General features: G+C 44.9%; 1 protein-coding gene across 2 annotated transcripts in view; it reads left to right on the top strand.

Moving 5' to 3' along the window:
- LOC147104930 (guanine nucleotide exchange factor DBS-like) overlaps positions 1–12,313 on the top strand; it is a 226,255-nt gene that overhangs the window by 60,909 nt on the left and 153,033 nt on the right. For both annotated transcript variants that reach the window (XR_015072374.1, XM_085962067.1), the window contains exon 5: positions 6,144–6,260. Coding sequence is in view for 1 of the 2 variants with exons in the window: in XM_085962067.1 (XP_085818193.1) it covers positions 6,144–6,260 (117 nt within the window). In the remaining variant the exon portion in view is untranslated. The remainder of the gene's footprint in view (positions 1–6,143; positions 6,261–12,313) is intronic.

Here is a 12,313-nt window from a genome sequence, read left to right as displayed (position 1 = left end):
CACCGTTTTGTCCCCAAGGCAGCTCAATTAATGCAGCCGCTGTACGAAGCACTTAAAGGGATGTCGGGTAAAGCTGTTATCATTTGGACACCACAGATGGACCAAGCATTCTTGGACACCAAGGCGGCATTGGCAGATGCAACTATGCTTGCACACCCACTTCCGGGCGCAACCATCGCCCTCACTACTGACGCCTCCGATTACGCCATCGGGGCAGTGCAGGAACAATGGGTGGATGGTACGTGGCAGCCATTGGCCTTTTTTAGCCGCCAATTACGTAAAAATGAATGAAAATATAGTACTTTTGATAGAGTTGCTGGCCTTGTTTTTGGCCATCCGGCATTTTCGTTTTCTGTTAGAAGGACGTCCTTTTACAGCATTTGTGGACCATAAACCACTTACTTTTGCAATGGCCAAAACGGCGGAGCCGTGGTCAGCCCGACAACAGCGTCATCTCACATTCATATCTAAATTTACAACGGATTTGCGACATGTGTCTGGCAAAGATAATCTGGTGGCTGATTGCCTGTCACGTGCCCCAGTCCAGACAATTCACCTGGGAATCGATTACGTCGGGTTGGCGAAAGAACAGCAGGTGGATCCTGACGTTCAGGCGTATCGGACCATGCCTTCTAGCTTGCGGGTAGCCGATGTTATGTTCCAATCAGCAGGAACCACGCTGTTGTGTGACATATCCATGGGAGTGCCCCGACCAATTGTGCCAGGCGAATGGCGTAAGAAGATATTTAATATTATACATGGCTTATCACACCCAGGGATGCGAGCTTCACAACGACTTATGTCCCGTAAGTTTGTTTGGAAGGGGATACATTTAGATGTTCGTGACTGGACAAACAATTGCGTGGACTGTCAAAAGTCAAAGGTTCATCGTCATGTGAAGGCTCCAAGGGCCATCTTTCCAGTGCCTGAATGCCGTTTCGACCATGTACATGTGGACTTGGTGGGCCCCCTCCCCATTTCGCGGGGGTTTATGCATCTCCTGACAATAGTAGACCGTAATACCAGGTGGCCAGAGGCGATTCCCTTAGTTGCTACTACCACAGCAGACGTATCCAGGGCATTTATTTCAGCGTGGGTGGCCCGGTTTGGTGTGCCATCTGATATCTCCTCTGACCGTGGTCCTCAATTTACGTCAGAATTATGGAATGCAGTTGCACAGGGCTTGGGTACCAAGCTGCATCGTACCACCGCTTACCATCCGCAAGCAAATGGCTTATGTGAAAGATTTCATCGTTCTTTAAAGGCGTCCCTCCATGCCAGTTTGCGTTGTTCCAACTGGGTGGATAGACTCCCTTGGGTGATGCTAGGCCTCCGTACAGCCCCTAAAGAAGACCTCCAGGCTTCATCGGCTGAATTAGTATACGGTCAGGTGCTTCGAGTACCTGGGGATTTCCTCCCTCCACATACAGAATCATGGTCGTCTGCTCAGCAGCTTCTTCTGCATCAAGAGGCGGCAAAGAATTTTCTGCCTATTCCAACTTCACATCACGATCTACAGCAGCCTCATGTACCGGCAGAACTTATGAGTTCCGATTATGTTTTCATTCGGCGGGATGCTCATGGAGATACACTCAGACCACCTTATGATGGACCGTTTCGGGTTATTGCAACGGGAGAGAAATATTTTACGATCGAAATAGGAGGTAAATCGGATACCATCTCCATCGACAGACTTAAACCAGCCCATCTGGATCGGAGTGAACCGGTGGTTGTTGCTCAGCCGCCTCGCCGTGGACGACCGCCATTGGCTACTAGACCAATCCTGAAGCGGCCTACTATTAAATTGCCTGCTTCGGCTTCATCCTCATCTACACCTTCTGCTACGGTTTCCTTCACCCCAGATGTACCTCTTCAGACACAGCCGAATGTTGGCCCATCTTCTAACGATCCAGCGTCTGAAGTTCGCAGTCGTTCGGGCAGAATAATTAAACCTCCTGCACGTTTGATGCTGTCTGTTAAAGAGAATTCTGGGGGGGCGCCTGTGGCAGAGCCACCAAGAGACACTGAACAACCTGTAATAATTCCTTTAAACACTCTGTAGTGCAGTTGTGGACTGCACCTTTAAGCTGTATGCAGCTTTTTGTATTTTCACGTGATGACGTCATGACGCCGATCACGTGACCCCCAGTTGGCGCGGAAAACGTGATTACGTCATGACGTCAGGTTCCAGTATTTAAGGGCAATCTGAGAAAGGCTGGAGACCTTAACAGACCTGCTGACCTCTGCTCCTGTAGTTTAAAAGTTAAAGTATTGAGTTTATTAAAAGTTGATTACTTCGTTTATCTGCGTTGGAATTCGTTATTTGGATAGGAACTTCCGTTCCTACACCCCTTCCTTTCACAATCCTTGTCATCGCCCCTCCTTAAAAAACCCACCCTTGACTCTTAGTAAACTGCCACCCCATCTCCTACCCCTCTTTCCTCTCAAGTCCTTGAACATTTTGTCCCAGTCCCCGCCCCCAGATCTGTGCCCATCTCTTGCACAACTCCCTATTTGAATCCCTCCAATCAGGTTCACCCCTCCCACAGCACCGAAAGGGCCCTATTCAAAGTTATGAAGGACACTGTGACCATGGTGTCCCTGGCTCAGCTTTCTTCCACTGAAATCCTCATTACACCTTTGTCACCTCCAGACGCAGCTATTCCAGTACACTCCTGGCCACCACACTCTGTAAACTTCAATGCATCTAAGTCTCTGCTTCCTGTATTCTGTCCCCCCCGCCAAGTTCCACTCCACCATCACCCTGTCCTCGCTCCCCCGCCAAGTCCCACTGCACCATCACCCTGTCCTCGCTCCCCCGCCAAGTCCCACTCCGCCATCACCCTGTCCTCGCCCCCCCGCCAAGTCCCACTCCACCATCACCCTGTCCTCGCCCCCCCCCGCCAAGTCCCACTCCACCATCACCCTGTCCTCGCCCCCCCGCCAAGTCCCACTGGACCATCACCCTGTCCTCGCCCCCCTGCCAAGTCCCACTGGACCATCACCCTGTCCTCGCCCCCCCGCCAAGTCCCACTGGACCATCACCCTGTCCTCGCTCCCTCGTCAAGTCCCACTCCACCATCACCTTGTCCTCGCCCCCCCCGCCAAGTCCCACTCCACCATCACCCTGTCCTCGCCCCCCCGCCAAGTCCCACTGGACCATCACCCTGTCCTCGCTCCCTCGTCAAGTCCCACTCCACCATCACCCTGTCCTCGCCCCCCGCCAAGTCCCACTCCACCATCACCCTGTCCTCGCCCCCCCCCGCCAAGTCCCACTCCACCATCACCCTGTCCTCGCCCCCCCGCCAAGTCCCACTGGACCATCACCCTGTCCTCGCTCCCTCGTCAAGTCCCACTCCACCATCACCCTGTCCTCGCCCCCCCCGCCAAGTCCCACTCCACCATCACCCTGTCCTCGCTCCCCCGCCAAGTCCCACTCCACCATCACCCTGTCCTCGCTGACCTACATTGGCTCCCAGTCCCTCAATGTCTCCAATTTAAAATTCTTATCCTTGTATTTAAATCCCTCTCTGACCTCGGCCCTCCCTATCTTTGCAAATTCCTTTCCAGCGAAGAGCATGTATAACGAGGCCCGAGGGTTCATCTGAATTATTGCAGAGTGAAGAATCAGTAAGTTAACATCCTGCTTCAGGTGCCTCAGTAGGTTTAGAGGATCTCTGCAGCACATCCCGGCAAGGATATTTATAATAATTGTTGCCTACTGCACAATTATGAAACTCATAAAGGGTTAGTTCTTGCAGGTGATGAAAGGAGGGTAAAGGAAAAGACCCTCATTCACCTGATCACAGGGAGGCAGGATAGAGAGGAGGTGCCTTGGAGAAACCCATTACCAGTCACTCAAGATAAACTGCAGGAGATAATCAGCAATTGTTTCCAATAAAGCTTAATCATGGCTTTCATATTTGACCTGAAACATTGAGCAATGCCCATTGATTGATTGCCCCAGTCTGAGCACTGTTCCCCAATGCAATAAATCTTTGGTCGATTCAGGGAGAAGTCATTCAATCACAATATTACCATAAGGAGCAGTATATTCCAGTAGAATCATACAATCACACTGACAAATTTCATGTTTCATAATTACAGTAAGATACACAAGACTACTTTGACTATTTACCCCTGTGTCTACACTGTGTTCCAGCCTTTAAACTAACGCATGTTCCTAAGCTCTTACTTCTGCTTGGTGCTCATTGAGTGCCAGGAGGTTGGGAGGCACGTGGTTGGAACATTTCCACTGGCGCTTTTGAGGACAGGTGACACTCATCTCAGTGATGCTGCTCCCCTTGAAGGACCTGCTTCCAGCGACACATCTCTTGCAATTAAAAAGGTTGCCAGGCCCCGGCATAAAGCTCCTTCATACATTGGCGTAGGAGGGGACAAAAGGAAGGTGCATCAGGGTCGCTATCCTGGGAGACAGCGGCATCTTTTACCACTCCTGCCAGCCCACTGGTACTGGACACGGGCACATTTGGGCGAATAATCGGCATGAGAGCAGACCCAATAATCTGAATTAATCATTGAAAACCCAGAGCTATGGCGTTTTTAAGGGTGTCTTGCAAGGAATCTATAGAAACTGTTGTAGTTGCCATTCCAGAAGCCACAAGTCTCCCCGGAACCACCTCCTGATGCCTTGTTGCTGCAGATATCTCCTGGGCAGCCATATTTTCCATGCAGTGTGGCAGAAACAGGTAGTGGACTCCTCCATCCAGCATCTCCACCACATGCATGGAAACCATTTTCACTGCCTGCACACGATATTAATGTTCCTTGATCATTTATCTCTTCTGAACCCTGCCCTCCAGTGAGGTGTGACTGGCTCTTGCTCTCTCTTGCCCCTCTGCTCACTGGTGCTTGATGCATCACTCTGTGACATACCTTCTCTCTCTCGCTATTTATATACCTCATGCGGCTATATCTAGATGCTTGAATAAGCATGATGCCACAATGGAGTTGCTCAGCCTGGAGCTGGGGTTTTTGCTGCAGAGCTGTTCGGCTGATCATCAGACTAGTCATCTTCAGTGAGTGCAGCCTCTAGGATGATGGACTCTCACATGTAACTTAAAAGAAGCGACTGGGCAATCATAGGAGGCTCTACCTGCGCATTGTCATTCTGATAGTAACTCAACCAAGGCAAGAAAGTCTAGGCACCTTCTGACATATTTGTATAAATGAACGCATAACCTGAAAGCTTAGAGGTAATACTTGTACTTCTGGGTTATTTTATGTTCACACTCCAGGTGGGGGAGCCTCGCCCTTGGGGGTTGTGGGGTGGGGGGGGGGGTAATTTAGTATATTGTATTTGCTGTTCGCAATGCGGTCTCCTCTACATTGGGGAGACCAAACACAGATTGGGTGACCACTTTGCGGAACACCTCCGTTCAGTCCGCAAGTGTGATCTTGAGCTTCCGGTTGCCTGTCAATTTAATTCTCCGCCCCACTCCCACTCTGACCTCTCTGTCCTCGGCCTCCTACATTGTTCCAATGAAGCTCAAGGAACAGCACCTCATCTTTCTATTAGGCCTTCTGGACTCAACATTGAGTTCAACAATTCCAGATCATAACCTCTGCCCCCATTTTTTTGGATGGCAGCTGTTGCTGATGATTCTGCTATTCCCATTTACACCTCCACTAAACTCATCTTTTGTCCCTTTACTTTTCCTATTGCCATCTTCTTTTGCCTTGCTCCATCATCCCTTTTGTCTCTTAATTTCTCCTGCCTTCCAGCCTATCACAGACCTTCACTTTTGTTCTTTCCTCCTCTCCCCCCTTTCCCTGCCTCTGTACTTGCTTAAAACCTGTTGCATCTCTAACCTTTCCCAGTTCTGACGAAGGGTCATCGACTTGAAACGTTAACTCTGTTTCTCTCTCCACAGATGCTGCCTGACCTGCTAAGTATTTCCAGCATTTTCTGTTTTTATTTCAGATTTCCAGCATCCGCAGTATTTTGCTTTTGTCTTAAAACAGCCGGTTTACTTCATTTAGTTTCATAAACCATTTGCTATTTTCTGAAAAATGCTGAGTGTTTGTTTAGCAGAAGTTTAATTGATTTATGCCAGTTAAGAAACCTTTGATTTTGTAGTGTGTTATAGGCTCACTGTATTTATAAGGATCTTCTCTTGCAGATCATAATGCTGAATTCAGTAACAGAATTACACAGTTACATCGACAAAACGCAGCTGACCCAGGAACTTGGAGGTACCCTGGAGTACTGCCACAGTCAGTGGTTCTGCCATCGGACTGTGAGTAGTGATCAACTTTTTTATATACAGGAAACTTCGCGATATCCGGCACCAACGGGACCGAGCTGCTGCCGATCTATCAAAACTTCCGGATAGACCAACGCTAATGTTGAAGGATACGGAGGTTTTCATCTCCATATCTGACAACAAACACTGTTGCTTAGCAACAGCTTGTAAACACTCGGCCCGTACCTTGGAAGTGTCTCTGAAGCTGTTGCTAAGCTACAGAGACGCTTTCCAGAGCCTGACTGTTTTTATAAAAAAAAAAAAAAAATATTCTAGGAGAAGAAAAAAAACCTAACCAAAACGGCTGCTGATTTCTGCCGTTAGATCGAGGTTTCCGGACATACAACCTCCAGATAAACCAAAGTTTCCTGTACTAGTAGACCTCCCGTCATATTGCTTATGGCAAGTTGGAGGATGCAATGGGCCAGATTTTGTGGAGCGGTGTGCCCCGTTAGTTAGATTTGTTTGTGCATGTTTAGGTTTAAAAATGTTTTGCCCACAAAGTTGCTGGAAGCGTGGTGAGGGCAACAGGGCATCTGGGACCTCGGTGAACGACGGGACAAACAGTGTATCTTAACCAATAAGATCTAAAGATTGAGGAAGAGACAGAGGACGCACTGAGAAGGAGGGTGAATTAGAAAGGGTGAATTCAATGTCAAATCAGTTACAGAAAGAGAAATGAAGAAAGGGAAAGAAAGATTGGATTAAGAGAGAGAGAAAAAAAGAGACAAAGGAAAAAGTAAGAATTTTTTTTACATAAAGTTTACAATTTGACATTTAAAAAATCTCCTAAAACAATTCACAACCTCAAGGAATGAGACTCCACACTTTTATAATTGTTCACTTTCTGGGCAAGAGAGGTTGATTGGCAGTCATTAACAATTATCACGTCATTAAAAGGGTACTTATGCTGTTAATTACTAGGCTTACCTTTCTGTGACGAGTTTAATGAGCAATTAATGTGCAAATGCAGCAACTTCATGAAAATCACGGAACTTAAGCAGCGTTAAGATGCCGTTTTTGTGAAGTTATCAGGAGTGGTGCAAATCGTCTAGCAACTTGTGCCGATTTGCAATTCACAGGGTATCTCTTCATCACTACAAGTTGCTGGACAATTTTCAGATTGTGCGTCATTCAGATGCAGTTATCTTTTCAGCAAAATCTATCCCAATGTTTTGTGACAATAGGGGTGTTATCAACAAAGTATGATCAAGAGATTGTGACAGGAATTAAGTGTGACACTTGAGACATCATTGCATCCTCAATCCCTATATCTTCCCAATCCTCGCTCTCATCTCTTACCTCACCCTTCATGAACCCAAGGGCGGATGGTGAGAAGTCAACGGACCCTTCACCCTCACCCTCCTCCCTTCCTATTCCTTTCAAACAGGCTTTGTTTGCTTTCAAACTTAAACTTAACAAAAAATTAGGATAATGAACAAAACTGTCTGCCTCTCTCTCTCACAGAGGTGTAGCCTATTGGCATTAACCCTTTCTAACTCAACAAAAACAGATAATTAGTTGGCTTCAAGATCAGTTGATATTTTGAAAATAGAGTAAAGATCATCCCTTTCCCCTCTGTCTAATTCATAGGATTACATCGGATATACGGCACAGAAACAGGCCAACCAGGCCATGCCGGTGTTTATGCTCCACTCGAGCCTCCTCCAGTCTTTCCTCATCTAAATCTATCAACATAACCCTCGATTCCCTTCTCCCTCATATGCTTGTCCAGCCTCCCCTTAAATGCATCGATACTATTCGCTTCAACCACTCCCTGTGGTAACGAGTTCCACACTCTCACCACTCTCTGGGTAAAGAAGTTTCTTCTGAATTCCCTATTGGATTTCTTGGTGACTATCTTATATTGATGGCCTCTAGTTATGCTCTTCCCACAAGTGGAAACATTCTCTCTGTGTCCACACTATCAAATCCTTTCATAATTTTCAAGACCTCTATTGGGTCACCCCTCAGCCTTTTTTCAAGAGAAAAGAGACCCAGCCTGTTCATCCTTTCCTGATATGTATGCCCTCCCATTTCTGGTATCATCCTTGTAAATCTTCTCTGCACCCTCTCCAGTGCCTCTATATCCTTTTTATAATATGGCGACCAGAACTGTACGCAGTACTTCAAGTGTGGTCTAACCAAGGTTCGATACAGGTTTAGCATAACTTCCCTACTTTTCAATTCTATCCCTCTAGAAATCAACCCTAGTGCATGGTTTGGTTTTTTATGGCCTTGCTAACCTGTGTCGCAACTTTTAGTGATTTGGGTATTTGTACTCCGAGATCCCTTTGTTCCTCTACCCCACCTAGACTCGCACCCTCCAAGTAATAAGTGACCTCCCTATTCTTCCTACCAAAATGTAATACCTCACATTTACCTGTGTTAAACTTCATTTACCAATTATATGCCCATTATGCAAGTTTATTAATGTCCTACTGTAATTTGTTGCAGTCCTCCTCAGTATTCACTATCCCCCCAATTTGGTGTCATCTGCAAATTTAGGAATTGTGTTTTTGATTCCAAAATCTAAATGGTTAATGTAAATTGTGAACAGCAGTGGTCTCAGCACTGATCCTTGTGGAACACCACGACCCACCTTCTGCCACTGTGAATAGCTACCTTTTACCTCTACTCTCTGCTTTCTGTCTTGAAGCCAGCTAGTTATCCGTTCTGCCACTTGTCCCCCGACTCCGTATTCTCTAATCTTGTTCATCAGTCTATTATGGGGTACCTTATCGAAGGCCTTTTGAAAATCTAGATAAATTACATCTACTGCATTACCCTTGTCTGCTCTCTCTGTTACCTCTTCAAAAATTCAATGAGGTTGGTCAAGCAAGACTTTCCCTTTTGAAATCCATGCTGACTATTCATTATTATACTTTTGGTTTCTAGATGTTCTTCTATTTTCTCCTTTAGTAGGGATTCCATTATTTTTCCTACCACCGATGTTAAGCTGACTGGTCTATAATTACCTGGACATGTTCTATCCCCCTTCTTGAATATCGGTATTACATTAGCTATCCGCCAGTCCTCTGGGTCTATACCTTTTTCTAACAAATTATTAAATACTGTATGTGTAGTAATGCCTCTGCTATCTCTTCCCTAGATTCTTTTAAAATGTGTGGATGCAATCCATTCGGACCAGGGGTTTTATCCTGTTTGAGTTTGATTAGTTTATTTAATTACATCCCCTCTTTTTATTTTGAATGAACTTATCTTGTTACTAATCTCATCATCCAATGTCATGTCCACCTGTTCTATCTCTCTGGTAAATACCGAAGCAAAATAATTATTTAATATTTCTGCCACCTCTCTATCGTTACCTGTGGTATTATCCTGTCTATTCCTTAATGGCCCTATTCCCATCCCAACCTTTTTTTATTGATGTGCCTGTAAAATATTTTACTATTTTTATGTTCCTTGATAATTTAATTTCATAGTTCCTCTTTGCCTTCCTAGTTGTTTTTTTGACTTCTCTCCTAATCTGTTTGTATTCTCCCTTATTATGCACTCTCCTGCTGTCCATGCACTTAATGTATGCCTCTTTCCTTACCCTCAATTGTTCCCTTATGACTTTATTCATCCATGGAGTCTCATTAGTGTTTAGTTTAGTTTCTTGTTAGCGGAATATATTTTTCCTGCACTCTGTTAAACACCATTTTAAATGTTTCCCATTGCTGTTCTACATTGTTGTTTTCCAATATTATTTTCCCACATTCTGTTCTCAGCACCTCAAAATCAGCTTTTCTCCAATCTATTAACCTGGTTTTCATCATTCATTATGTCCTTCTCAATTATCATCTTAAAGCGCATTATATTATGGTCACTATTGTCTAGATGTTCCTCTACCTTTACTTCTCTTGTCTGCTCTGGTTCATTCCTCATTACTAGATCCAATAGCGAATCCCCCCTTGTTGGGCTTTTTACATATTGGGTTAGAAGGGAGTCCTGTAGACATTGTAGGAACTCCATTCCCTTATCCCCTTTACCTACCTCTTCTGTCCAATTAATATCTGGGTAGTTGAAATCCCCCATGATGATTATTCTATGTTTTTTTACTAATTTCCCTAATTTGTCTGCATATTTCTTTCTCCACCTCCCTTCCACTATTAGGTGGTCTGTAGACTACGCCTCTTAGTGTGATTGATCCTTTATTGTCTTTTATCTCTATCCATATGGGTTCTATTTTTGTCTTGCTGATATCTGCGTCACTTTTTTCTACATCCTTAATAAGTACAGCTACTCCACCTCCCCTTTTTCCCTCGCTATCTTGTCTAAATATGTTATACCCTCCAATGTTTAATTCCCAGTCTTGATTTTTCTGTAGCCATGTCTCAGTAATCCCTACGATGTCTGGTTCCTCACAACGCATGATTGACTGCAGCTCCCCTGTTTTATTACGGACACTGTGCATTGCTGTACAGACAGTTTAACCCATTTTTAATAGGATTCCCTCTCACTTTATGTTTAACCATCTTTTTAGACTCCTGTTCTATAATTCTATTTATTCCCATGCCATCAACGTCCTCCCTTACTTTATTCTTTCCTCTGCTCTCTTTCCTGTTTTTATATTTAGGCTGGTTCTGTTTCTTGTAGATCCCTCCCCCCATCTTACTAGTTTAAAGCCTTTGCCACCTCCGTATTTACCCTTTCCGCTAGGACACGGGTCCCATCCTGGTTCAGGTGGAGCCCGTCCCATCGGTACAGCTCCTTCCTGTCCCAGAACTGGTGCCAGTGTCCCATGAAAACGAACCCCACTTTCCCACACCAGCCCTTTTGCCACGTGTTAATTCTCCTGATCTATCTGCTTCTATGCCAATTTACATGTGGCTCGGGCAATAATCCAGAGATTCATTTTCTGAAGTTGCTAGAACACAAAACAAAACAAAAGCTACCATAACCTCTGTAATTAGTCCACTCGGGTTTTTTTTTCTGATTTTCCCACACAGACTCAACCTCTATTTAAAAAAAAAAAAATACTCAATATAAATTTTTACCTTAATTTCTGGTACTGGTGCATCCTGGGAAATGAGGTACCCTGCACATGCTATGACTTCACAATCCAAATTCAATCAGAGTCACCGTGCTGGGCAAAAATATCAACAGGAAGCCCAGGCTTTTGGGAGGAGCTGAGGCCTTCAAGTGAAAATTTTAACAAAAGCATTAAGAATCAATAAAGACAATTCAGTGGATAAATGTAATCATGTTATTAGGAAATAAGTAAAAGTACATTTTTGTTTTTGTTTTAATTAAGCTCTTAACTTGGACAATAGTAATTTTAATTACTGAGGGGAAAAAGGGGTCATCAATCTAAAATTATCACTTAGAGAGTGAGCAGAGGGGTTTAAGAAAAAGATATTTTTGCAGAGGGTTGTTGGAGTGAGGAATACTTTACCACAGGGAGTGGTTGAGGCAGAGACCTCTGTTATTTCTTCTAAAGGAAAATTCGATAAATATTTGAAACAAAGAAATATACGGAGCTACGGGGAGAGTGTGGGACAGTGGGTTCAGTTTTGGATTGGTCTAGCAAAGAGCCAGCACAGACACACTGGGCCGAATGGCCTCCTTCTGTGGTTCAGTAGTTATTGATCGTCCAGCTGCCATTTAGTCGTTTACATTTGCTGGAGGATCATCCCAAGTATTCCTTTCACTATTTCAGTTTTAAAGAATCCTGCTGAATTAAAAGAGTCAGGTTTTAGTGACTTCTGGCTTTATTTAACAATAAATAAAGGGTGGAACTTCTTCCTTTGGCACCTAACAGGTGCAATGCATTTGAGGATTGCTCTGCCTGAGAGGAAGAGAGTGCATTAGCACTTGAAAATGGGTGCACATTTGAGCTCTAATGGAGATTAGCAGCCTGAAGGCCAGATTTCCTCTGGAAGGTGGTCTTAAAATTGAAAAACAGAACTTTTCTGCCTTTCCAAAACCTGTCCCTGGGAGCCTTGTGGAAGCCTTGGTTGATGGGGGTTTGGGGCCGGCCAGAGAGCCAGGTTTCATTGGACGCTCATGCACTGGAGTCCCCAGTGAGGTAACCACAGAAA

This window comes from Somniosus microcephalus, chromosome 19 (assembly GCF_052327205.1).
Source record: "Somniosus microcephalus isolate GS21.2 chromosome 19, FLI_Smic_1.0, whole genome shotgun sequence".
Taxonomy (NCBI): Eukaryota; Metazoa; Chordata; class Chondrichthyes; order Squaliformes; family Somniosidae; genus Somniosus; species Somniosus microcephalus.
The sequence above is the reverse complement of the archived record's forward strand: the minus strand, read 5'-3'. Positions and strand labels throughout refer to the sequence as shown.